The following is a 27,283-nucleotide window of genomic DNA, read 5'->3' as shown; positions in this document are numbered from 1 at the left end:
TTTTTCGAATGTGGCCCCAGGGGCTGAGAAAAAACTTTTTTGGGTCATTCCATATAAGATTTACAAGGATCTGGGCGACCATTGACGATTTCGACCAAATTTGGCACGAAGGTAGCCCTAGGGGGCAGGAACATGCCCATAAATTTTTAGGTCGATATCTCAAGTGGTTTGGTCAGAATCGGCATTTTAATTTTCTACTCTTAAAAAATTTGTAATTTCTTCAAAATGGCTCTGAATTGAATCTGAAACCTTCTATACACATTTTTATCCATGAACTTTGAAAATACTATTTTTTGGAATTTTGGCTATTTATTCACCAGGGTCCCCCCTTAAGACCAAAGAGAGCTTATTAAAATTCAATGAGATGGAAAGAGCCCAAAAAAAGCAAAGAAAATCACTGAGACAAAACAACAACAAAGACACCATAACCTAGGAGTAGAGGTGTAAACAGACACAAACCTCGATCCATGACGGTACTGCCTGCTGCTGGTCTCCAGACGAGGTACGCTAGTTGAAATTTTTATATGTTGTTGAAAACAATATGGACAAGCAACAACAAAGCTAGACACTCCAAGAGACTGCCGGCTGGGAGATGGACGCGGAAGCCTAAACGCGGAAGTGAGTTGAAGGTGCGGAGTGCGGTGGCGGGGTGGGGGTGGAGTCGGGGCGGGGTAGGGCGGGGTGGGGTGAGGGGGTTGGGCGGGGTGGTGTCCGGAGATGGGCGAGTGGGGCGGGGTCCGGCGAGGGATGGGGCGGGTACAGCCAAACAACCCCAAACAGACGGAAAGCCTGCGCGCCGGATGGGCTGCCTACCTGCACGGGGCGTCTGAGCCGATTCGCGTGCATAGCTTCAGTAAAATTGAGAAATCTTGTGTTTAGAGGACGAAACCCAACTTTTTCTATATACCAATCGAAAGCTTATGAAATTTTGAGTAAATGAGTACACATTTGACAAGTTAAAATGCTGCCGTTTACTTACTTTCTTAATTGGAAAAACATCTAGTGCAAATTTTGAATTTTAGCGGCATTTGGGCGCAGTTTAGGATCCACTTACCCGATCGGGCTCATATTGGTACCGTTGGATTCGTCTCAAAATTCCCTTTTGAATGGTATAAGCGGCACGAGTGTAGCTCAAACCCCTGAGCTTCAAAGCTCAAAAATGTGTATTTTATTTAGTCAAAATTTGAGTGCAGAGTTGTTTATTGCGGCCTACAGCTCCTAAGGGAGGGCCACACCCACTATTTTTGAATACATATATGGAAAGCCCATGAAATGAACTACAATTTAGCCTGTTCGGAAGTGCAGATTTGGATTTTCTATTAGGGTAGACAGGCTCGTGAAATAAGGCTTCATTTTCATGTTTTTCGCAATTTACTCCACTGGTAACCACGCTAGACCAAATCTGAGGGCAGATTCGGATTCCTCGTCGCATTTTACGTCGAAATAGCTTTACCGCATGAAAATCGGACAAAAAATGGCCTTTTAGAGCCATTTTGAAGAAATTACAAATTTTTTAAGAGTGAAAAATTAAAATGCCGATTCTGACCAAACCACTCGAGATATCGACCTAAAAATATATGGGCAATGTTCCTCCCCCCTAGGGCTACCTTCGTGCCAAATTTGGTCGAAATCGTCAATGGTCGCCCAGATCCGTGTAAATCTTATATGGAATGACCCTTTTCTTGCTGCACCAGTGCAACTTTGAAGGTTCATAGCGTCGCTAATATGCATCGTAGACCAAATCCGAGACCAGATTTGGAAAGGGGAAGAAAAATCGAATCTACTGGTGAAAAAATTATTTTTTTTTGAAAAATGTTTTTTACTTTTAAACTTTTACTAAATTTTAAAATTTGCACAGTTTCCAAGTACCTTAACCAAATTTGGCTCCCGTTGGCTTAAAACTTAGCTTGGACCCTCCTCTAATCGAAACAGTCAACCACAAAATACGTTTTGCGCCGTTCTCGAGAACGAACCATTTCCGTGGACCTCTGCAACACTCTACTTCACTGTAAAACGGTATTTAGCCCACCCAGTTTGGTCTGGGCACCCTGGGCGCCCTGCCCGATCGAACCCTGGCTCCGGATCCCGTTTCCAGTGTGTGTAGCGCCCCTTCCAGATAGGCAGCCCATCGTGCCTCGCCGCACTGGGACCCTGCGGGGCGCTCCAAGCGAATCGACACATATTTCCCCCGTCCGCCTCCCTCTGCTGACTTCCACTCCACGGCCTATTCCTTGAGTGAAATTCGATTTCAGAAGTGCAATCTCCCCGTATGGTATACTAAAGGCCCGAGTGGTAGCGCCCTGGTCGGCACAGACCTACGGTCGGAGGGAATGCCACTGGTGTTTGCACCCGAGCGTCGTTCGGGTGCTTTCGGGTTTTCGGTGCCGAGGCTTGCGGTTGGTTGTGGGCTGTGTTGTTGTTGTTGTTGTTGTTGTTATTTGTTGCTGTATGTTGTTGTATGTCGTTGTCCGCTGGACATTGTGCCTTCACCTCAACTTATATCAAGTAATACAGCATAACATGAATTACTTGTTGTACTTTTGTGTTTGTGTTTCTGACCACTTTTGCTTTCCCACAGATTGAAAAGGCTTGCCTGCTCGGACTGTTTAGTTGTTAGTTGTCTGAAGTTGTTTAATGTTTATTTAGAGGTTAGTGGCGTGATCTGGAGTATCTGTTCCTATAACTTCTGTGTGAATGGCATTTATCAATTAGTTTCCTAATTGTCATAAAAGTCATTTTATTTCAATTAATTTTTTAAATTTCTTTATGAGTTATAATAAATTTTTTTCAGATGAAGTGCTTTCTGAAGGAAACTGCGTTGGGAAAGCAATGCTCTAAGCGGCTATTAAAGAGATCTCAATTTAGTGACGAGGACCTCAAGCTGTTACGTTTGAGATCTGGCTGCAAAAATACTGTCAAGTCTGTGTGTGAAGAACACTGTTCCCAGTTTTTGATTGCTTATGCAAATCACCAAAGAGCTTGCTGCGACCCTCTCCAGTTGCACTTGGAGACGTCAACACAACGACCACCTTCAAAGAAGAGAAAAGAAATCTCCAGTTCTTAAAGAAATATCTTTGCAAACAAGAAGTGTTGGAAAAGAGCTTGGCTTAAGTCTCATACCAGGAAAAAAAAATATGTCTCACTTGTCATGTTAAATTGTATGGTAAATCAGCTGAACAGAAGAAAGAGTCAGAGGCAGCACTGGCATTGGGTCAAGGACCTGTCTTCAACCGTTATGAGTCCTCTCAAAGTGTTCACTCCAGTCAAGTGTCGACACTATCAGGACAAAGTCATAACAATTTTGTTGTTACTGACATAACTGATAGGACTTTTCAATCAACTCCATTGACGGGTTTTAAAATTTTGTGCTTGGAGAGCCAAGGATTATCTACAATTGATTTGCGTAGTTTAAAAAAGGCAAGCACCTTACCGGGATGAGATCTTAAATCACATGAAGACTGCCATAGAGAAAATTTCAGGTTCGTCCTTTGTGAAAGTGCAGACCTGTTACTGTACAAACAAAGACTCTCCAGCTTCAAGAGTAATTTCAAATACCAATGAGAAAAGCAAGAAAAAATGGACTTACTGTTTTACCGAAATCCATGAGTATTTCCAACATCAGAGGAACATTTAATGTCTCCAACCATCTAGCTCGAAAAGCTCGAGCTCTTGCAGAGACAAATGGAATTTTTTCAGAGCCGGGAAGTAAAATAGGACGTATTCTGTCTCCAGAGACAGCCCAACTAGTCAAAATGTTCTACATGAGAGATGAAATTAGCCGCCCGCTTCCTGGCAGAAAAGATTTTGTCCACATAACAATCGTCATGAAGATGGGAAAGAGAGAAGGTTGAAGAAGAAAGCGACTTGTTCTGGGGACTCTGGGAGTCTTCATAAAAAATTCACTGAAGAGCATCCTGACAACAAGATTTCTTGGTAAATTCTGTAATTTAAGACCCAAACAGTGGTGTTGGCTGGTCGTGCAGGCACCCATGTGGTTTGTGTCTGCACTTATCATGAAAACCCCCAACTTATTTTTGAACATGGCCACCTGAAGTGTGATTCTTTGGAAGCTGTGCGGGATTGCAGAGCGCTCTTGTTGTGTGAAAATCCCACAAGGGAGGCTTTCTTCGTACCTGCTCTCAATGTCCAGATTCCCTGAAGCTACAAAAAATCTTGGAAGTCCATCTAGATTCTGAATTTGTGGAAAATGTAACTTACAATCAATGGGAGTCTACTGACAGAAGTAATCTCATCCCCTTACTAAGAAAGTAGAGGATTCTTTGAAGATTTTGTGGACCAAATTAATACTCTCATACCTCATGATTACATTACAAGGAGCAGGTGGATTTTTAAAGAAGAAAATAGAAAATCTGGCTGAAGGAGAGGTCCTTGTTCAGGGCGACTTTGGAGAAATTTCCATTCGTTATTCAAAGAGCTTCTCAAATTTCCCTATTTTGATACACCTCAAGCAACGATAAACCCATTTGAAATTTTATTACAAAGAAGAGGACAGCTAAAGCATCACTGTTTTGTCATCATCTCTGACCACATGATCCATAATACTGCTGCAGTCCATGTGTTTCAAAAAAAATTTAAATTTAAACCCATTGACCAATGATTTAAGGGGGGACCCTGGTGAAAAAATGACCAAAATTGCCAAAAATAGTATTTTCAAAGTTCATAGATAAAAATGTGCATAAAAGGGTTTTCAGATTCAACAGGTTGAACCCCTTTAAACTATGTGGGTAGTTCCTTCATCATTTGGAAAGAAAAACATTGAGATCAGTTGTCGTTGGCTTATACGCTCAATTCACAGCTTTGCTCAGTCGACAAAAAATTTTGTCGTAGAAAGACTTCTGCGTTCCGGGTTGACCCTACATGAGTCGTCTTGCATGGACTCTATTCATTGATGACTTATCGAAAAATTTTTAGTGACGGAATCTTGATATCAGCCCTACTTTTTTAACCACACCTAAAAGTTTAAAAAAAAGGGCAAAAAATTCACTTTTTTTAAATGTTAAATTTTGAAAATTGATATCTCAGGACAGAAGATGAAATTGAAAATTCCGTCACTAAAATCTCTTCTATACATCTTAAGGATAACCAAAAAAATTTTCAAGATTTTCCCGTTCCAATGAAAGACGCAGGAAGATTTTCCCCAACGCTCAAAAAAACACTAAAAACCCACTTTTCTCAGAGACCGTTCAACATTTTGGATTGAATTTTGTTTTATGAACTCACCATAATGAACCTAATAATCAAGCAAAGTTACAACTTTCTGGGATTATTTTAAAGCCTACTTGAAAGTTTCACCAGGGTCCCCCCTTAAATCTAAAGTTAACCAAAATCTATTATGTATCAGTCGGTTGCGCTGCTCAATACAAAAACAAGAAAGCAGCGGCCAACCTTTTCTTCCACAAGCTGGATTTTGGAATGGTGGCAGAGTGGCACTTCACAGCAAGTGCTCATGGAAAATCAGCCTGTGATGGTGCCACGGGTAGGATTAAGAGTCTTGTCTACCAGCACTGCCTTCGAGTAATTGCAGCTGGAGAACAAATCACCACCCCACACGCAACGTATCTTTGGGTCAAAGAGAACATTAAGGGGATGACGTTTCATTACGTCTCCTCCGAAGAGGTGGCAGCAAATGAGACTAAACTAATGGTAAGATAGTACTATTTTTAAATCCAACGGTATTTTACGTAATTAAAAATAATAATCAAAACATTTTTTTTCTCTTAGGTTTGCTTTGCTACTGCTCTTGATATAGATGGCATCCAGTCACATCACGCCCTCATTCCATGTGAAGATGCGCCATACATCATGATGAAGGTTGTATCCAATGACACAGCGTTCACCTTAAGAAAAATTTCCACCAAAGAATGTAAACTACATTTCAATGATGTACGAGGCTTCATCTTGTACAGTGAAAATAGTTCTGATATCAAGCTGGGCTCTGTTTGTGACCATGACATACTCAATGACAGTTTTACTGTCCAAATTTTGTCTCCCACTGACAAAAACTACACATATGTTTTTACTGACAAAAATGAGGAGGTGTATTTGCAAGACATTCTTTGTCTTGTAACTCCGTACTTCCAGAAAAATGGCTCTGTTGTTAAACTTTTTGCAAAAGAATGGAAGGCAGCTCAGGTAAAATTAGCAGAGATGGCTTGACATGGCTTCAATATTTTGAATCAAAATTGCAATAAAATTTTCATTTCATGTTACAAACTTGTCTGCTTTTATCCCCTCCATCCGACATCCAGTAGACTTGCCAAGCTCCGGCTTAGAGTATACTGCCAGCAGAGGGGGGAAATATGTGTCGATTCGTTTGGAGCGCAGCCCTTGATGGTAATGGTAATGGTGGGTAGGCAACCCGCAGGGTCCCAGTGCGGCGCGGCACGATGGGCTGCCTATCTGGAAGGGGCGCTACACACACTGGAAACGGGATCCGGAGCCAGGGTTCGATCGGGCAGGGCGCCCATGGTGCCCAGACCAAACTGGGTGGGCTAAATACCGTTTTACAGTGAAGTAGAGTGTTGCAGAGGTCCACGGAAATGGTTCGTTCTCGAGAACGGCGCAAAACGTATTTTTTGGTTGACTGTTTCGATTAGAGGAGGGTCCAAGCTAAGTTTTTAAACCAACGGGAGCCAAATTTGGTTAAGGTACTTGGAAACTGTGCAAATTTTAAAATTTAGTAAAAGTTTAAAAGTAAAAAACATTTTTCAAAAAAAAATAATTTTTTTACCAGTAGATTCGATTTTTCTTCCCCCTTTTCCCAAAACTGGTCTCGGATTTGGTCTACAATGCATATTAGCGACGCTATGAACCTTCAAAGTTGCACTGGTGCAGCAATTTGAGAAAAAAGTTTTTTGCTATATCTCAGCCCCTGGGGCCACATTCGAAAAACTTTGTACCGGTCATGAACTAGTACCATGGGGGTAACAAACCCTGAAAAGAAGAATCAATTCGGTGACCATGGTGGCAGAGGCCTTGTCGACTTGACGTGGAATGACCCTTCCCTGGGATGGGCGGTTGTAGACAAATTTTAGGGACTTTTCAGCTTAAAAAGGTTACAATTAATAATGTAATGGAAATTTTGAGCTGTGCATGCCGGCATCTTTTGAAAATGAATAAAGAAGTGAAAAATGTCAAGGTCAACCTTTTACAACAAAATAGTATGGGCAAGAAGATTTTTTAAGATACAGCCAAAATAGGCTCAAAAAGACTCTTCGACTGGGTTGAGAGCCTGGCATGTACATTCAAAAGTCAAATTTTAGTCTCCTTGAAGAAAGATTTTATATTCCGCACAATTTGTGATAGTGGGATCCATTTGGAAAATAGCAAGATTTTCATCAGATCCTCCCCTTTAACATGCCACGGACTTTTGATGGACCCGTCACTCGTCGCCCAGTGAAGAACAGCAGAATTAAGAAATTGGGGAGGCAGTAGCGCGCCACCTGGCGACCGTTTCTGTAAAAACTGTCAAAAGATGAACCCTGATTAGCGACAAGTGTGGCTGTGGCAATGGATCGGGTACGAAGCATCGACCGCTAGGTAGCGCGCTTGTCAACACTTTCGTTCTTCACTGGGCGACATCTTGTAAGATGTCATACCGTTTGAACAATACATCAACTTTCAAGCGAACGTGACCAAATTTCTCTACTAACGAACATGACGCCATATTCGTTACATAACAGTATTGGACGCGTGATTTTGCGCCAGGTCAGCTTGGAGCGTTGCCAGGAGCACTGCCCCTTCCCTGAAGTGTGTGTCTATTTGTTTCGAGGGGACAAAAACTCGCGCAATCATGTGTACACGGCCCCCGAAATCACACGCGAATCATTGAGAATCACGCGAAATCAAGCAATCAGAAATCAACCAAAATCACTAAAATCGATCGAAATCAGGCAGAGTCACAAGAAACCAGGCAAAATCAGTCCGAAATCATTTCTTTCCGAACACAATCGCCCACAATCACGCTCAACATCACCCTGGTGCGTCGCGGAATAAGGCAGAATCAGCCATGAAATCAATTAAAGCCATGCGCAATTACACAGAAATCACACAATCACGCGCAATCAAGATAAAATTTTCAAATCAGACAAAATCACGCAAATTATTCAAACGCGTGAATTACGCGAACTATTGCGTTTTCCGAATCATGTGTACACGAAAATCCCGAGTTTTTGCCCCCATCGATTTGTTTTTAGTTGTCTTTCCCAAGGAAAACGTGTTTTATCAACGTATCCAAATATGTCTACAAACTTCGGTATGGTTTTAGTAATGGTTTTCCTTGGGCTATAGGGATGATTGTAGGCCAAAGTAAAGACTATTGTTTTATCTTCAAAATGCCGCAAACCGATTGCCAAAAAGTTCAGAACTTCCGGAGAAAAATGTCTTGCAGTGAAATTTTGTATGTTTTGCCGGCTTTTGTTGCATTACCTATAACTCCCTTACAACTAAAGACAAAATAAAAGATTTTTTTTGAAAATGTTGTAAAAATTCTGTTCTTTCATTTGGTTTTTACCGTTTGTGTCTAACCTGTATATTTAAAAAATCATCGCCATCAAAAGAGGGGCGAAGACCCCCTTAAAAAAAGGGTCCAGGGACGAGACTGCCCCCTTAACCCCCACTTCATTTTAAGGACTCAAATATGAAAGAGTTCAGTCTCAACAATACACCAGAGTAACAAACGCCTTGTGCCGAGCCTAAAGCTGGCTATAGTTCCACTTGTCTACAAACTCCACATCGTTTAGGAGATAACGGAGATAAATAGTTGACATGACTTAGATTTCTAATTTGATATGGAAAACATTACGTAACAGTCCACTTGTCTCCAAACTCCACATCGTTTAGGAGATAACGGAGATAAATAGTTGACGTGACTTAAATTTCTATTTTGATATGGAAACAGGAATCCTCTACAGAGTGACCTGACACTTCTGTTAATCGTCTCAAAATTTAATTTAGGCTTCCTGAACATCATCAAAAACATTCATTCGTTTAGTTTTCCCTGCACTGCAAAGCCGGTGGTAAGTTAACTTGCCACAAATTTGGCAAGCCGTTTTGAATGCCTAAAATTGGCAAGCTTGGCCTGGAAATACTCCCTAGCATGCCAAAATTTGGGAAGCTTAGCCTGGAAATACCCCCCAGCTTGCCAAAATTTGGCAAGCTTGTGAAGATTTCTGAACATAGCTTGCCAAAGTTTGGCATTCAAAACGGCTTGCAAAATTTGTGGCAATTAAACTTACCACTGGCTTTGCAATGTGCTAACAGCTTTTATGTTTCTTCCGAAAAATGGCCAAAATGGAGTTAGCCCCCTCTTCCGCTTCCTGGATCATGTGTGTCTAATCATTCGATGCAAGAACACAGAAAGGACTAATTTATGGCTCTTCTTTCCTGGAATCATGAACTTCGTGTGATAACTAGGGATGCTAAATTACCGGTAAAATTCAACGTTACGTAAAAAACGGTAATTTACCGTAATTTACCGTAAAATTGGTAATTTTCGGTAAAATTCGAGTTTTTGGCTGATTTATCCATGTTTTCCAATGTATTTAAAATGTATTAAGGGTTTTTTTATGGATATGACCGTAAATCGACAAAATTTACGAATTAGCAGATATGGTCAATATTCATTCAACCAATTTCAATTTTACAAGAAACCCACTGAGATTCCAAACGCTATGAGTATAGCACGTACGAAGTGATTATAGACACGCAGCTTTTATATAATAAAAAGCAACTTAAATACACGCGGCGTGCAAATAACGCCATTTTCATTATATACACGCTGGAAAAGCTTTTCCAGCGTGTATATAATAAAAACAGCCGTTTTTTGCACGCAGCGTGTCTGCAAGCCCCCTAAAATTATTTACACGCTGGAAAAGCTTTTATGGTGCAATGCACTGAGATATCGCACCATACGTGCAATGCCATAGCCATTGCACCTTACATGCAATGCATCCCAACAATGCCCTATGCTTATGCATGGGAATGGGAAGGCTATGCAAAAGCATTGCACCAATTGACGATATACTTAAAGCGTTTGATTTTCAGTGCCGTCGTACAGAAAGACCGACGAGCAAAGCGGCGGTGTATTCCCTTTCAGCACGCACTGAAAAACCAAACGTGGTCCAGACCGCACCACTGGTGTGGTCAGATGGATGCCATTTTGACCACACCAATTGGTGCGGTCTAGACCACGTTTGGTTTTTCAGCGCGCACAGCCTTCTTGCTAGCTAGCCAAAACTCCGAAGTGGACTGTTTCGCAAGGCCCTGGTGGTGAAGGGCGGTCAGTCTGAATCCGTTACTATGGTACTATGTTACACTTTGCTTCTATTTGAGTCCCGAGTTCATTTAATTTACAAAAACATGAACTAAGGCCAAAAATCGAATTTTACCGTTAATTACCGGATTTTCGACGTTGCGGTAAATTACGGTAAATTACCGCACGCTAAAACTTTTTTCGAAAAGCCCCGCCGAAAATTCGGCGTAAATAGCCTTCTTCGGCGGACAACTGTCGCGCCGCGTCTAAGTTCGGTGGAATCACCCGCCGAACGCCGCCGAAAGCCGATGACGCGGCCGATGAAGGTCCGCCGAAGCTCGGCGGGAGTGCCCGGGCCCATGAGGCTCCGTTGTGCTTCGACGGCCTTCCGCCGAACGGCTTGCCATCCATGTTCGACGCTCCTTCGTCAAATCAAATATAATTGGGATTTTATGTAACAGGGCACGGAATATACTAGCAAGGCAACGTCAAATTTCACGTAGAATCTTATTTTAGAGTCAGTTGTGTAAATTGTCCAAGGATGTCCCGGTTAAAAGCGGATATGCAACTCAGAGCTAGGTTATGTCAGCCGTGACGTGCGCCTCGCACCGTGCTTCGGCGGCAAACCCCTGTCGCGATTCACGCCGTATTTTCGGCGGTATTCCTTCGAAGGTTCGAGAAAAGTTTTAGCGTGCGTTAAGGGAGGGTGGGGAACCATGACCACTTTTTTTTGTGCCTCCCTCTACTCCACCGTGTGGTTCGAAAGGTTAAGTTTCCAGCATGAGGGGATTCTTTGGACCTCCAAGGACCTCTTCCACCCATTGGAACTTGTCTGCAATGCACGGCAGGCTCACAGAACATTTTGGAAAATAAAACGCAAAGTGGTCATGGCGCCCCACCTATGGGGTACCATGACCACCCCGTGGGGCACCATGACCATAGTAATTTTTTGGCCCAAAAAGTGTACTTCCTACCAGTATTCTCATTGAAATTGTTTATATCGCTGCCCTTACCATCAGGCCAGTCAACTTAACTAAAAACACTGTAAAAACCTTCTAAGAATCAAACGTTCTAAGATGCCTTAAAATGGACGATTTAAAACAGTTAACGCTCTAAGGCTTTCAAATTTCACATCCAAAGCTATGACATGTGTGAACATTTTATGTTTGTCTTGCTAAGACGAATCCAAATTCGTATGCAGATTTGGTAAATTTTAAGAAAATTAACGCGGTTACTACACTGCAAACAAGCGAATTAAATGCTGTTTCTCATAATGCCAGAGCCATCTTGGTGCAAAGTAGCCACGGATCGCCTTCGCGGCCAACTTTTGCGGTTTAGAGCTCATTCAGTGCAAGAGAAACTACCATTTCAAGTCTCAGTTTCAGAACCATTCTTAATCATCCTGGTGATTCACGATTTGTGATAAAACTATCTATTCTGCAGCAATTATTCAAACCTTATACATTTTCAGAAGCAAAAAGCAAATTTTCGACGAAAATAAATCATTATCAGGCCAAAATATGAGAAGAAACACTCAAATATGTATGGTCATGGTGCCCCACCAAAAAGTGGTCATGGCTCCCCACGATGCAGTTTACGACTCTAAGGCTCACCGAACAAGCAAAAAGCTACTTAGAATTAAATGTGAAGTTGGACATTTTGCCGGAGAGCCGACATTTTGAGAAAAACCTAAGACATCGAACTTATCTCCTCAAATGTGAGAGTGAGAAAAAATATCTCAGATTTGAAAAACGCCCAATTTATCCAAAACGCTGTAACAAAAATTTTGGCGAGGTGCTATGGTCGTACCCTTGAAGCTAGAAGGTAGGGCTCTGGCTGAAAATAGTTAGAATTCTATTCTCTCGAAAGTCCAGTCGACCGGTTGCCGTCGGCAAAGTAGTTCCCGAGACCGAGCGGGGTGGTCATGCGTGCCCCAGTGGTCATGGTGCCCCATCCTCCCTTATTTACCGGTAATATTACCGTCCTTCGCATCCCTAGTGATAACCATGAGAACTTTTCAAACTTTAACTTGTAACTCGCACCGTATATAATCTGACCAACCAAACATTCACGTGTCATGAGCCGTTATGCATAATGATTGGTTCACATCCAAACGAATGTGACACGATACCCAAAGGACGTGACGTTTTGTCACATTTGTTCCAACATGATGTCACGTTGCCGGAATGAAAGTGATAAGAGTAATTGACCGACCGAAGAGTATCAAGTAAACCACGTGGTCATTTATTTTCTGTGTCTTATGAGTCACACAAAATTGGCAAAATAAAAAGAAACAAGAGCAATTTATAAAATTTAAGGATAGGAAAGGGAATGCTGTCATGTTCTAAGAAAACATGACTAAGAAAACATAAAGTCAAAATGACCCGATTCTTGAACACGATGTGTTCGCGTAAACGAACAGTGTCTAGGCACACTGTTTGCAATACACGCCTTCCCAGACAAATTGCTTCAGCTCCTCACGAAACGCAAGGCAGTCCTCCTTGCTGTGTTGAACCCACTCGTTTCTGGAACAGAAAGCAGAACCGACCGAAAATTCCATGTAATTGAACAGTTCGCATGAACCAGAAACGGTCTAACGTCGTTACCGGTGTAAAATCGAGATCCAACAAATAACATGCACTGTTAAAACCTCAGCAGATGAAAACCGATTTTCAATATCAAAATAAGAATGTTTTTCAAACATGAAATTTAGCATATTCAATCCACTGAGTAAACATGAATTTAAATGGTAGCGGTTAACCTTGACGTCAAAGATACTTTCAAAGACCGCTTTTCACGTCAACGACTATGGATAGATTCAACGACTGCAGTACAATTTGTCTTTAAAAAATTACTACATTTGCAAACCGAAAAGGGGGTTTGAGGGACAAAATAAGCAAAGCTTTGGCCTAAAAAAAAACACCTATGGTAAAAGGCATGCATCGGTGACTATTGTGGCCAGTTTTGTTTAAAAAAAACTGCAATTTTCCAATGTAGGAGCTAATTTTAACTTTTGGAGATAATTTATATGTAAAATGACGACTATTCAGTGTAAAATAAAATAACAATTACTACTGTGTAAACATTTTTTTGTGAAACCACGACAAAGTCTAGCAAGATTGCGACAATACATCGTAAAATAACAATTCAACGTGCGTCAACACTCAACAAATACAATTTGTACAACCCATATTGTTTGTTAAACTTACAACTTTTCTTTAGAGTGTATATAGGAAAGAATGAACGTTTTACGACTCGTTTTCCTGAAGTGAGTGTTACTGCCCCGCACAGATAAAGTACTGCAAAGAACTGCTCATTGTAATACCAGCAATTTTGTTTGTAATACAAAGAAAAAATGCTTCGCAGGTTGCGAAGAAGGTGTTCGTAGGCTACAAAGGATTTTTCCTTCACACTAAATTCTTATTGACATTTTGATGCATAACTATGCATGCGCAGATACGTCCATAAGGTATGCATAATATTATGCATCACAATGAACATTTTATGCAGAAAGATGCACAAAATAAACACAAAGATGCATATACCTTATGGACGTAACTGCGCATGCATAACTATGCATAAAACCAAAAGCAAGAGGGAAAAGTCTTAGCAGATCGCAGCATAAAAATGCATTATTATGCATTTAAAAAGTTCATAAGAATTTGGTGTGTTTGAATTACAAACAGATGTTTGTAAACCTATAGACAGCCTTATTTGCATCAATTTTTATTGCCGATTAAGTCACAGACCTAGTAGAGTCCCGGTTACCTCGCAGTAACCACTTCTTAGATTGTCCGGGTTGTTTGTACGCAGCAAAATATTGATTTGAAACAGCATAAGTCATTAAAATAATTAGCAACGAATTCGTCGTTTCAAAACAAGCAAACTTGTTCTCAAACAACAGCGTTGTCGAGGTTGGTAACTGTGTTGTTGTTTTAAAACAACTATTTTTAACAGTGTAGGACTAATCGAGTGTATTATAGTGTGTACTTGCAAGGTACACACTTATTTAGCGTGTACTTGCCAGGTACACTCTATTTTAGCGTGTGCCTAGGAAGTATGCTGTAAATAGGAGTGTACTTGGAAGCGTGCTCTAATAAGTGTACTATGTACACACTTCAGTTTGCAGAGCAGCGACGATAGGTACTCACACGCCTTTGAAGCCAATGAACCGCAGCCTCTTCCCGCGGAGGGCGGCGAGGAGCTCGCTGCGGTCCTGAGCCGATCCCGGGTCCGGGTTCACCCCCAACGTGCGCAGCCGCGTGCAGCGGGAGAGCGCGGCGCTGCTCGGCAGGCAGGACACGTGCAACTGCTCCAGCGTGTCGGCGAAGCGCTCCACCAGCATGCTCACCGCCTCGGGAAATTCCTGCCACACCAAACCGAAGGTGTGTTACGCGAGGAGGTAAACACTCGCGTAATACCGTACACAATAACCATGTTTTATGCGAAATACACGTAGTAAACGTAATATCATTTGATCCATGAAGCGGAAGAAGGGGGTAACTCAATTTTCATCATTTTTCAGGAGAAACAAAAAACTGTCTGCAGGGTGAAGGGTAAAGATGTGTACAAAGTTTGGTTAAGGGGGTAGTAGCGTCATTTGCACGTATTTTGACGATTTTCGAACCTCCTGTTCAGACGTTAAACGTTTCGACTAAACTTCCAAAAAATATGTCCAAAATCACTTCACTTTAAGCCGCGGTGCTTTCTCAGACAACGCGTGTGTGCCGAAGACGGTGAGGGGGAGAGTGAGTGAGAAAAAGGGAGAGAGAGAGAGAGAGAGAGAGAGAGAGAGAGAGAGAGAGAGAGAGAGAGAGAGAGAGAGAGAGAGAGAGAGAGAGAGCGGGGGAGGGAGGTAGAAAGAGGGAAAGAGAGTCGACTTAGTGTTTGTAACTTACGCCTCCGTCGGTAATAAGTGCCTTTAGCGGCTTCTCACGCTGGACTGCCACACTCGGCAACAGCACTGGACAGGAGTATTTCTCGTCCCGGCTGAACTCCAAATACAGACTGAGCATGTCGCGGCACCGCAGAGCAGCGAGCAGACAGGCAACGTCGGGGTTTCGGAGAGTGACTTGCTCGAGGCCATCCTGCTTCTGGGCCAGGAGCTTGGCAGACCAAGCCAATCGTCCGTTCAGTCCAAGGCCAAAGACCTGCAACCAACAAAGTCAACCAGTCAACAAACACATTTCAAATTCAACGAGACTAACAAACCAAACGTGCATTGAGAATGAAAATTCTGAATGAAAAAGTCATGATCAATACCCAATTTTGGGCGAGGTTTACTTTCTCACCCAAATTTGGGCGAGGAAGGGTGTATCAGCTCCCTATATAGCTCCATAGTATTATGACCCAAATTCGGGCGAGGAAACTTTCCTCACCCAAATTTGGGCGAGGAAAATTTCCTCACCCAAATTTGGGTCATAATACTATAGAGCTATATGGGGAGCTGATACACCCTTCCTCACCCAAAATTGGGCGAGGAAGCTTTTCTCACCCAAATTGGGCGAGGAAACGAAGCCTACGAAACATTTCCTTCATACTGTAGCTACGAAGAAAATGAAGGCGTTGTAGAATTGCTTCGTACTATGAAGAAATGCTTATTATTGCGAAGGATTTTGCTTCATAAAACGAAGCATTTCTTCGTAGATTTTACAATGCCTTCATTTTCTTCGAATTACGAAGCGATTCTTCGTTGTGTTTTTACTGTGCACGAAATTTACTAGTCGAAAGCCCCCGGTTTGGAATCTCAGTGCAGGTACCTTGAGTTTAGAGTGGGTGAGGGCCTTGCGGGCTACGGGCAGCATGACATCCGCCGTCTTGAGCCAGCGGAGGCGCGGCGCGAAGCGCACGATGCGGACGAACTCCCTCGCGTTGCGATGCCGGAGGCTGTAGGACCGAGGCAAGTCCATGCTGACGAGATCCTCGTAGACCCAGGAGTAGAGGAGGGCTCGGCCCTTCCACACGGCGGGCTGCTTGGCCGTGGCCCGCCACGACCGGCAGGTCTGCCCCGCCGACACCACGTCCATCATGCCGAGGTGGCCGAAGACCTGCCCCAGGGCGACGGACGGCAGCGCCGACCAGCAGTCCATCGCCTGTTCGCCGTCCTGCGTGATGCACATGCACACAAAAGTGATGACGTCCTGAGCCAAGAAACTGAATGTTAATTGAAAAGACTTATCGCCGAAGTTTCGCGAGATAAAGTGTTGCCATGGTATGGACAGACAATGTCTCGCCACAAAATGGCGTGACACCACAGTGGCAAAAGAGTACGGATAATTCTGTTCATTTTAATTTTTTGTCAAGATTCTCTGTATCCGCAGACCTCTTATCAATATTCTCCGTAGAATCGGACATTTCTCCGTAGGACCATACAGAGCAGCTCCAGATTTAAAAAAAAAACACTTGGCCGGGGACCTCCTCAGATCTGGCTCCCTGCCGGTTTTTTTGGTTCCTCTAGTGAATACGAATTGACGAAACACAAATAGGGCCGGATCCAACACCGATTGACCGATTGGCATATTGGTAAAGGTAAAAAAAACCTTAAAATGGCTTTTTGAGGGTTTGGAGCATTTTGGGATCCCAAAACCTGCTGGCCAAAAAAATCTACTAGAGTGTTTTACCGAAAGACAGAAGTGTGCTTTAACACTGAGAATGAAAAAGTCATGATCAATACCCAATTTTGGGCGAGGTTTACTTTCTCACCCAAATTTGGGTAATAAAGAATTCCTCACCCAAAATTTTAGTCATGATCATGACTCTTTCATTCTCAGTGTTTACGAATGCCGGGTCGTGCGAGGCTTTACGACGTCGGGTATCGACGCTACGGGCTCTCAAAGTTGCTCAATCTCACTATTTTTACTGAAGATTTCAGTATATGAGGGCCGTTTGAAGTAGACCATCGGCGATTTCGCTCCTCTGTGACATAGTGCCTACCCATAGCTGAACACCCCCACAAAATTTCACGCATCTCAGTCAACTTTTAGAGGAACTGTGAACAATTAAAGCTTTGGGCCATTTTAATACTTACCACTGGACTTAGGTGCTTTTGGGTCCAGAATTATTTTTTTTTTTTAAATTCCTTTTTTGATAAGCACCTTTTGAAACGCCTATTTAACATGGTGCCACAAAACATTTTTTCAACGACAAAGTCGTCTTTTCCCCTTAGGTCTGTTCGTAACACAGCTCGAAAAACACGACTTTGCCGTTTACACAATTTTCCGTAGATTTCTGCCACAGTGATTTGCGTCTGACCGAATTTTGGTGAAACTTTCAGATCTGGCCGCAATTTGGAAAGACTTTTCGTCTCGCCTGTGAAGTGGCGAGGAGTCCGCCACCCGAGCTTGCAGAGAGAGGACTAACTTACAAAGACAAGAGTGTGCATAGCATGTTTCCTGCAAGTACACTACGTAAACACCTGAAGCATGCTTGCCCGAGTGTTTCCCAAGTACAGGTGATGCATTCTTTCTCAAACTGAATCCACGTTTCGGGTCATCGTGGAATTTTGGGCTCCCTACTTTTTCATAGGAGGTCCTTACTAGGAGAGACTCCCTGTAATTTTTTTCTCTCAATCGGACCAATAGTTTGGGAGAAGATGAAGTTTGTGTTCACATTTTCCCTGGGAACGGGACCAGCTGTCATGTTAACGTCGATGATAAAAAAGAACACTGTCAGAAAGAGAATGTTGCTCAACAACATTCGTGAGACGCTTGGCATGTTTATGAATAAGTGCGAAGCTGAAAAATTTAACATCTCCTTTCCAGCATTTGCAAAACTGCGACCAAAATATTGTGTTTTGGCTGGAGGGCCCGGTACTCATTCTGTTTGTGTGTGCGCTGTATACCAGAATGTAAAACAGATGGTTGATGGAGCAGGATTAAGAAGCTCAACCAAAGATGATCTACACCCTATCAAGACAGGAAAGCAATGTTTGCCATTAATGTGACACTCATGAATAAGTGTTTGAAAATTGTAATAAATGCACTGTAAATCCAACGGCAATACTTTTAGTACCTTGTTTGGTGATACAATTGAGTATCGCCCATAAACGGCCTTAAGGAAAAGTATTGCCTTCAAAACGGCGATACACAAAAGTATTGCCAAAATTTGGCGATACTTTGGAGTATTGCCACGATTTGGCAATAAACGCCGAACAAATCAAGGGGACAAGACCTTTGTTTAATGCCGTGGTTTTGGCAATACCCAAAAGTATCGCCAAATTTTGGCGATACTTCTGTGTATCGCCATTCTGAAGGCAATACTTTTCCGTAAGGCCGTTAATTGACGATACCTAATTGTATCGCCAAAAAATGTACTTTAGTATCGCCTTTGCAATTGCAGTGTGTCCTTGGACCAACCAGCTGGTTTTGATGCTTTACGAGAAATTTTAGAAGTTACTTTTGACTTGGAAGGATAAGAAGATATTACTTTTCAGAAGTGGTTGTAGCCTCAAAGTGAAAGACATTGGACTCTGCAAACGGTCACTCAATCAACGGAAATATTTTCAGGTAACTTTTTTCAGGCTGTGGAAGATTTGAAACTTCACGATTTCACTGCAAAGCAACAACGGAATTATTTCAGCTGGCGCCGAAAAAAAAACCCTTGGTCCAACTGAAGCCCTTGTTGTAATGGACTTTTCTGAGAATTATTCTTGTTTCATTCAGGACTCCATTCAATCTTACCACTGGTCAAATGACCTCACAACGGTGCATCTATTTGTTGTGTATTTCAGAGACAAGTAACAATGAAGAGCAGCATCCACACTGCGCAGTGGCGCCCACAGAAATTGCATTTAGGGGGAGCGACTGATATCCTGCCCCTTACAACCCCCTTTTTTCTCTTCTCTTCGTATTCTTCACCTTCTTTCCTTTTCTTGCCCTCCTTTCCTTTTTCTCCCCTTCTCCTTTCTCTTTTCCCCTTCCCTCACCCACCCCAAATCAGGGTCTGCGGCCGCAGACCCTGCACCCACGTGTTTGCGCCACTGTCACTGCGTGATCATTAGTGAAAATATGAAACATCTGTTTATGCTGATCATGCCTTTCAGAAGAGAATTTTACATTTTTTTTGCTGCCCAGTATTAGAGTTTGTACACAACAGCAAATGATTGTCACCCTTCTCTTGACTTCAAACTCAGCAGCGAACAACACTACTTTCCAATAAGCCAAGGGAAAACGAACAACGATGCTATTGGAGTTCTAACCTATAGGTTACCCAGAATGGCAAGTTTCCTGGTTTGGCCTCACATTTATTACGATTTACACAATTCGTCCGTCAAATACCTTAAACTAAATGTCCCGAGCTTTCTTGAATGCATATGAATTGAAAATATTCATTCAAACTATGAACATTGTTTCAGTTTCATTTTTCTCAAAGGACCTTTTCCAGGATTCAGTTGACAGCAGCCTCAGCAAAGAACAAGATAATTTCCAACTGTCAGCACTGTCTGCAATGGTTGCTTATTAGTCCTCTGATGAAGTTATTGCTGATCACTCGTCATCCGTTTAAAAGGTTTCTTAAAAACCCGATTGTTAACGTGAATTGTAAACACTTAAGTTGATCATTATTTGTTTTGATAGGTTTTAGTTGAACATGCCCGTAGCAAGAATACTACTGTAGTCATTAAAGTACTGTTAGTACGATAATACAAGAGACTGTTCAACCAACTGTGCTATCTGATCTGACTTTTAGTGTAATTGCTGAAAAAGACCATTGCCCTCAGCAATCTCCTTCCTTAAAGGTTTCTTTTACCTTCATTGACTATTTATTTTGGCCACATTTTAAATCCGATGCATTAAAATACATAGTGGGATTCTACGGATCAGTTACACTTGGTTTCAAGCGTAAGAGGACTGCGCTTGAAAGAAGAGAGAAATACTACGCTTTCGTTCCCATTTCTGAGGCCGCGACTGCCGCACTCACACTCACTGCATTCCCCGTGGCGCGTCGTTCCGCTCTCCGCTTCCTCGGGGGCTCCCTCGGATCCATGGCTAAGACTCACGAAGTCTGACTGGACTGGGTAGACCTGTAGTGGCAAAAAAAGGGGGAACGGTAAAAAGATGGACAGGTACCTCTGGCAAAACTGTTGCCGGAGGCATCTTCGTAAATTGAAGCCAATTCTTGGTTATTTACACTGAAATTCGAAGGGTGAGACATCTGACCGATTTTCGGTGATACAAAAAGTATGACCGAAAAAAAGGGTCATACTTAAATGTATGATGGTGAGACATCAGCGAGACTCTATTGTTTAGCTTGGAGATATATCAGCCTTTACCTGTGATACACTATAAAGTATGACCATTTTTCGGTCACACATCGAACAGGGGGCGGCAACGGCCTAGGAAGCGCGTGAAGCCATGCTCGAGGGAGGTGCAGGGGTTACTTATTTTGCTTCGATTGGAAGATCCAGCCCAGTGGTTCTCAACCTATTTCGGCTCGCGACCCCAAATTTGTGGCCAAATATTTCCGCGACCCCCAGGAAAAATTTCGCAACACCACGGGACCCCTCCTTTAGCATGCCTTTGTTACGAAGTGCGATTATCTGCCTTTGGGAGCAAAATTGGCTTAAAATTGATTAAAAAGGCCAAAAATGCCTTTGAAATATCGTGTTTTGGGCCGACTTTAAGCAGCCACTGCGTCTGATCCGAGGCGGTATTTCGTGCTCCCTCAACGGGCATTTGGTCTTTGGACTTTCCTTTAGCATGCCTTAGTTACGGAGTGCGATTATGCGCCTTAGTTTGGGAGCAGTATTGGTTCAAAGTTGACCAAAACGGTCAAAAATGCCTTTAAAGTCGGTTTTGATCAACTTTGAGCCAATACTGCTCCCAAACTAAGGCGGATAATCGCACTCCGTAACAGAGGCATGCTAAAGGGAGGTCCAAAGACCAAATACCCGCTGAGGGAGGACGAAATACCGCCTCGGATCGGACGCAGCGGCTGCTTAAAGTCGGGCCAATACACGATTTTTCAAAGGCATTTTTGACCGTTTTGATCAACTTTGAGCCAATGCTGCTCTCAAACTAAGGTGCACAATCGCACTCCGCAACAAAGGCATGCTAAAGGAAGGTGCAAAGACCAAATGCCACTTTGGTTCTTTTACATCCGTTTCAAGAATCATTGGAATATGGACAAAGATCTGCAACAACCTACCGTGACGACAGGAACGACAATTGGATGACAGCTGAAAATTTCGTCGATTTCAGACCGGAAGTAGGCGCAAGTTGACTGCACTTTGACACAGTACGTCAAACCAGCGTTCCGCTCCAAGTGGTCCGCCGGCTGAATTGGGGTTTAGGTACGGCCCCTTTCAGCCGCAAAGTGACTTTGAGGTCCTGTTAAGTCCTAAGTCTCTCAAAGAATCTGACTCTGTCTTCCGCGCGTATGAAGCGTTCCGTTAAGTTAGTTTGGCGATAGGACACTGCAAGAAAAAGTGTGGATAGTAACAACAAAAGTACAACAAAAACTGTACAATAAAAGTACGACAGGGATTGTAGAAAGTACAACGCGAATTGTACAAACGTCAATGAATGATCAATGAGGCAGAAGAAGGGAATAGCTCAATTTTCAACATTTTTGAGGAGAAATCCAAAACTGGTTGCAGGGTAATTAAGCTAACTTTTATCAGATGAATGATGCAATTGCATTTTCGACATAAAAAAGTCTAAATAACTGTGAATTTTGCAACATTGCAACATGGGGTGCATTGGCCTAGTAGACTGCCCGATAGTACTTCCTATTCATCCGAACACAAGGGCGGAAACCTTTACATCAACATGGCGTAGACGAGGTTTTTCCTACATTTTATGATTTCTCGTGTTTTTCGGCGTTTTCACTTCACTTTAATGGCTGAGCGATAGCGAAGCCCGTTACTCCAGTGGGGCTGAAAAGTTTTGTCTGTCTGTCTGTTTGACTGCGTGTGTGTGTGTGTGTGCACTACTCCTCCTGAACGGCTCGGCCGATCTGGCTGAGATTTTGCAGGGTCATTAGGTATGTCCTTCGCTCGCCACACACCAAAATTCGGCTTTCTATCTCAATCCATTCGGTCATACACTGTGGCAAAAAGGTACGGCAAATTCTGTTAATTTTTTTGCCAGGATTCTCCGTAGCCCTCTTATCAATATTCTCCGTAGGCTCTTACAGTATTCTCCGTAGGGCCGTACAGTATTCTCTGTAAGTCCGCACAGTCTTCTCCGTAGGACCTGGAAGACTGTATAGTCCTACGGAGATCACTGTAAGGTCCTACAGCGAATACTGTGCTGTCCTACGGAAAATACTGTAAGAGCCGCATACATACCGTATCCGCTTACTACATCTAGTGCGTAAGAGGCAGGGAGTTGTCTGCTTCAGTTAGCTCGTACATGTCATGTATGCTGTGATAAGTGCATGCTTGGCGGGTATGCGCTAACCAGAACCAGAGCGTGCTTGCAGGCATGCTTCAGTTAGTTCAAACAGTGTATACGCCGGGCCGTGTCGGGCCGGGCCGAGCCGAGCCGCCCCGTCGGTGGCCAGCCGAGCCGGGCAGGGTGAGCCGAGCCGGCGCTCGGGCGCTGCTTTCCCGGAAAATCACCGCTCGCCGGCCGGCCGGCCGAGGCTACCTGCACCGACCGAAGGGTCGCGAAATCCCTCGGCCACTCCGGATTACTGAGGGACTGCGTCATTTTTAGTGTGTCTGTGTCTCCAGAGCTGTGCACATCGTGTCCGGGTCCGAGAGCGAGTCAGTCGCGCCATCAATTTAGTTTCACTGGACCGTTTAGTGTTATTTCGGCGCAGTGCGTGTAGTGCAGTTGAAGTGTTGCTCGTGGTGCCCAACAGCCAGCACTCGTGTTTCAAGAGTTTGAAGCTAGATTGGCGATCTCCGGGAAAATGACTGTTTTCGTTACAAGCGGCGCAGCTGAATGCTGTAACTCCATCTTCTTAATTGCAGGGACGGGCGATGAACGTGTGGGTGGCGTATTATTTCAATTCGCTTCTCCTCTTTCATCTTTGTTCCCAAAGTATTTTCTTCTTGTCGATCGAGTTTCCCTAAAGTTTTCATCTGGATCTGAAACGCTGCTGCGCTGTTTACCACGTCGACTGAGGTTTGGCTCTCACGTTAAACTGTGATGTTCCTTGTGCGTAGCTCTCGGAGAAAAATGAAACTCCGCTTTAGTAGCCCGAATTGGTGCGCTACGATGCATAAGTGCTGCAAGATATTGAGTGTGAAAAGAAATGAAACCTGTCTGAGAATTCAGTATTTGTAACATAAAAGTTTAGAACGGGATATAAGATTTCACGATACATTCGTTGTAAAAAGTAATAAAACTGTTATGATGTTTCATAGCATTGGTTGTAGAGATTAAGAACCGGATATAAGTTTTCATAACACATTGCTTCTGAAAATTAATAATAGAGTTCTTACATTTCATAAACCACTTATGACATTTTAGAACAGCTAGTTATGAAACTTAAGAACTATTTGGATATGAAATTTAAGAGCAATAGTTCTACAAATAGGTCCAAAACCAGGTTATGAAATTTCAGAAGCATTTTTTTTAGAGTGTACGGAAAATACTGTAAGAGCCTACGGAGAATTACCACAAGCTGTTTACAGAATTTTCCGTAGCTTTTTGCCACAGCGTATTAGCCAAAAAACACTTAAAAAACGGCAGAAAAAAGACAACTCTTTAGATACTTTCAATTTTTTTTGTCAAGTTTCATATCATTTCATATATTTTGGAGGCTGCTGATGACGAAAATAGAACCCGTTCGGACCCCCGACCGAAAGTTGAATCCCATCGGTGTAGATTTTCATGACTAAATGCTATTTTTTGAGGGGATTACGCCCATTTCTACGGTCTGCCTAGGAAAGCAGCGTGCCGAAGGCAGGTTAGCGCCGCAGGCCAAGGTAAGTAGGTGTATACGCCAGGCGTGGATGGTCGAAACTGGCGCAGCATCGCGAAGCCTGTTACGACAAGCCACGGTCTGGCGTACACCTACCTTGTTTTTAGGTATGGTGGGTGTTTTAAGAAGGGCAATTAGCCTAATGCAAAGCTCTTTCCATCGGTGCAAAGCGTTTTGAAACACAGTTTAGTTTTCATAATTTCGAACAAGTGCGCAACCTCTGCACTGACGGCGCGAGCATCGCTTCACGCTCTCCCAAGGCCGTTGCCACCCCCTGCTATTTCAGATCAAAATTTCTCAAAACTGCTCTAGCAATTCCTCATCACACGTCGGCACTGAATTCTCGGTACAAAGCTCTACTGATCTGCCAAGTCTATCAAAATCGTACAGAAAATTTACAAATTGCATAAGGAGACACATTGGAGAAATTAAATGCATCATGCATCCCGGGGAGGCTACATTGTGCATAAAAATTCGGAACAATGTGCTGCACTCTCCCCTACGTCTTTCGGCGTATCGAAACGAGGTGGCCAAAGCCTCATAGTTTGTACACTCTATGAGCAGATGGCACTCACCCCACAAATCGAAGAGCGTACATTGTATGCTCTAACTGGAGCATGCCTGCAAGCACGCTCTAGCTAGCACATGCCTGCCAAGCATGCTCTAAGTAGTGCATACATGCCATGTACACGCTTCCTGATGCAGGCAACTCCCTATCCCTTAAGGGAGTATGGGGCGATTTGTAACAGATTTTGGAATCCTCTATACAAAATTAAGAACATTCTGCATATCGGTGTCAAACTTGTGCCAGTTGAGCAGTCTGGCGTCTGGCCCTTCATCTAGACTGTGCAGCTCCATGGGATCAATGTGGAGTCCGTAATCTTTGAAATCTAAGACGCTTTCCAAACCCTTGCATGCTGTTACGAATCGCCCCAGCATGGGGTGATTTGTAACAGCCTTGGGGCTTTTCATAACATCCTAAACATTAAATGAAACATCGTCGGGAATGTTATCTCCTCCAGCAGTTGTTCTTCGGATGTCCTGCAGACGCCGTAAAATCTGCATTACAAGCTGCCGTTGACCGCCTCAGCATTAACTGACCGGCTATGTCAACCCTAACCTCACTTTTTTCAATTTTGGAGGAAAGAATAGAATAACTCGCTTTGAAATGCATTTTGAGCTGTGTAAATGTATTGGAATTAGGCAGCAGATGATTCGAGAAAAAATTCAAGCATTTTATTGCAAAAACTACTTCAATTCTTGTTTTTATACGGGTCTGTTACGAATCACCCCAAATGCCAGCTACGCGAGAAATACGTCCCTAACTATCACTGGACAAAGTAAAAGCAACTTATGCCACGTGGTTACATTGCAAAGGGGTCAAGCTTCGAGGCCCCAACGGTACTTCGATGGTGATTCATACCTGGGGAGCCTCAGACAGAAACTTCTTTGAACTCAAAATAAAAGATTTGCCTGTTTTCGGTGTACCCTATATTTCAGACGCCCTCCAAAACTATACCTGAGCACCGATCACATCCGCTTCGATTGTTCAAGGACCCTCTACTTGAAGCGAAAGAGGGGCCATACACAGATTTTCCTCTGCTCCCTCCACTTAAATTAATAAACGCATTTGTTACGAATCGCCCCTGTTACAAATCGCCCCATACTCCCTTCCGCACTAAATGCATGCTTCAATTAGCGTGTACATGGCATGTATGCGCTAGTAAGTGCATGCTTGGCAGGCATGCGCTAGCTAGAGCGTGCTTGCAGGCATGTTCCAGTTAGAGCATACAATGTACGCTCTTTGATTTGTAGTGCAGCATCGGCATGGTCAATGGGCTTAAGGTCCTTGCACCAACATATTTTTTTTAAATTTGAGGTCAACTCATGTCCAGAGGGCGGACCCTGTTGTGGACTGTACACCGCATGATTCTCCGGTGGCTTCACTGATTCTCACCTTTTCAAGAGAGGTCTCTGTGCCTAAAGAACGGACAATTGTTAATACTGAAAAACAGATTAGATAGTGGTTGTTTGCGAATAACATACCAATGCAGAGAATTTTCCCCTCACATGCATTCCAGGAGGGCTTCTTGACCGTTTTTACAGCTCCTACCACAAAATCCACTGCTCCAATAAATTTTGCTTTGTTAAAAATATCTGCTACAGTGGGATTGAAAGTAACAACCAAAGCAAAATTTCCAACCATGATTGAAAGGAACCCAGAAAAGAAAAAAGTAGATTGTTTTCTCGTAGTCAGCATGGTGCAACAGCAACCTCACCGAGAGGCATGTACTTCAAAAATAATTCATTATAGAGACTATTATCCTGAAACGATTACCTTCGCTGAATCAAATTAAAAGTTTCTATGTCGCATGAAAATGGTTTGCAGAGAATCACTGTCAGATTGATAGGATATCTTACCAGTTGATCAACGTAAATAACTCGAAACAACTTGACACATGCATTTGACAGAAATTTGAACGGAAACAGTAGTCATGTAATTTTTCACAAGGCGAGAAGTATTTTGCAAATGTAAACATTGCAGCCACAGTGAAAAAAGAAGCGATGTTGCGGCAACATTTGACACACATTTTGAACAGCTGTGCTGGCGTAAACAATAGATCAACTAATTTACTCACCAAAAACTGCCGCACAGTTTCGCTGTAGCTCCAATCAGCCGCCGCCGCCTTATTGTTCAGCTGCGTTGTTGGCTGCCATGCGACGGAACCTCTCTCGCTCTTTCTCTGTTTTCTCTGTCGCGGTGTTGTACGACACGTTTTTGGGCTGGTGAAAATCTTTGCTGTTCACTGCAGGAAATAACCACAACAAAAGGACACAAATTTCTGGCAAATTTTTTATCAGGAATTTAGTGTACTTTTCAAGTACAACAATTGTTGTACAAAGTACAATGGAACCGGCATGACGAGTGCTGTGCAGTCCAGGGCTCGTTGTGGTTTGTACAATTTTTGTTGTACTTTCTAAAATCCCTGTTGTACTTTTATTGTACAGTTTTTGTTGTACTTTTGTTGTACTATCCACACTTTTTCTTGCAGTGTTGCGCGTTTGAGATCTACATGGAGTATGATTTTTAATGATTCACCTCAGGGAGTCGCGACGCCTCCAAGCAAGAGGGCCAAG

General features: G+C 43.0%; 1 protein-coding gene across 9 annotated transcripts; it reads right to left on the bottom strand.

Moving 5' to 3' along the window:
- Positions 1–12,491: 12,491 nt before the first annotated feature.
- Positions 12,492–26,829, bottom strand: LOC117649261. 9 transcript variants are annotated; one of them, XM_034391860.1, is made up of 7 exons: positions 22,560–22,660; positions 21,416–21,683; positions 20,195–20,291; positions 16,033–16,377; positions 15,172–15,423; positions 14,425–14,639; positions 12,492–12,798 (listed from the first exon to the last, which is right to left on the bottom strand). In XM_034391860.1, exons 3-7 carry the CDS (start codon positions 20,252–20,254, stop codon positions 12,699–12,701), a joined length of 972 nt encoding a protein of 323 aa, XP_034247751.1. In that variant the 5' UTR covers positions 20,255–20,291; positions 21,416–21,683; positions 22,560–22,660; the 3' UTR covers positions 12,492–12,698. The 9 variants fall into 9 exon arrangements, with proteins under 9 accessions (XP_034247751.1, XP_034247743.1, XP_034247752.1 ...); XM_034391852.1 differs by having other exon boundaries at positions 20,189–20,291; positions 22,560–22,658; XM_034391861.1 differs by lacking the exons at positions 21,416–21,683; positions 22,560–22,660 and adding an exon at positions 26,785–26,829.
- Positions 26,830–27,283: the final 454 nt, after the last annotated feature.

The sequence above is a fragment of the Thrips palmi genome, unplaced genomic scaffold (assembly GCF_012932325.1).
Source record: "Thrips palmi isolate BJ-2018 unplaced genomic scaffold, TpBJ-2018v1 HiC_scaffold_4, whole genome shotgun sequence".
NCBI classification, from domain to species: Eukaryota; Metazoa; Arthropoda; class Insecta; order Thysanoptera; family Thripidae; genus Thrips; species Thrips palmi.
The sequence above is the reverse complement of the archived record's forward strand: the minus strand, read 5'-3'. Positions and strand labels throughout refer to the sequence as shown.

What these genes read in the sequence shown, in the direction of transcription:
- LOC117649261 (XM_034391855.1), bottom strand. Translation starts at nt 20,254, where the DNA reads ATGGATCCGAGGGAGCCCCCGAGGAAGCGGAGAGCGGAACGACGCGCC. An exon ending in CCACGGGGAATGCAGTGAGT is followed by an intron (nt 16,378 to 20,188) that starts GTGAGTGCGGCA and finishes TGCATCACGCAG; the next exon opens with GACGGCGAACAGGCGATGGA. An exon ending in TTCATTGGCTTCAAAGGCGT is followed by an intron (nt 12,799 to 14,424) that starts GTGAGTACCTAT and finishes TTTCTGTTCCAG; the next exon opens with AAACGAGTGGGTTCAACACA.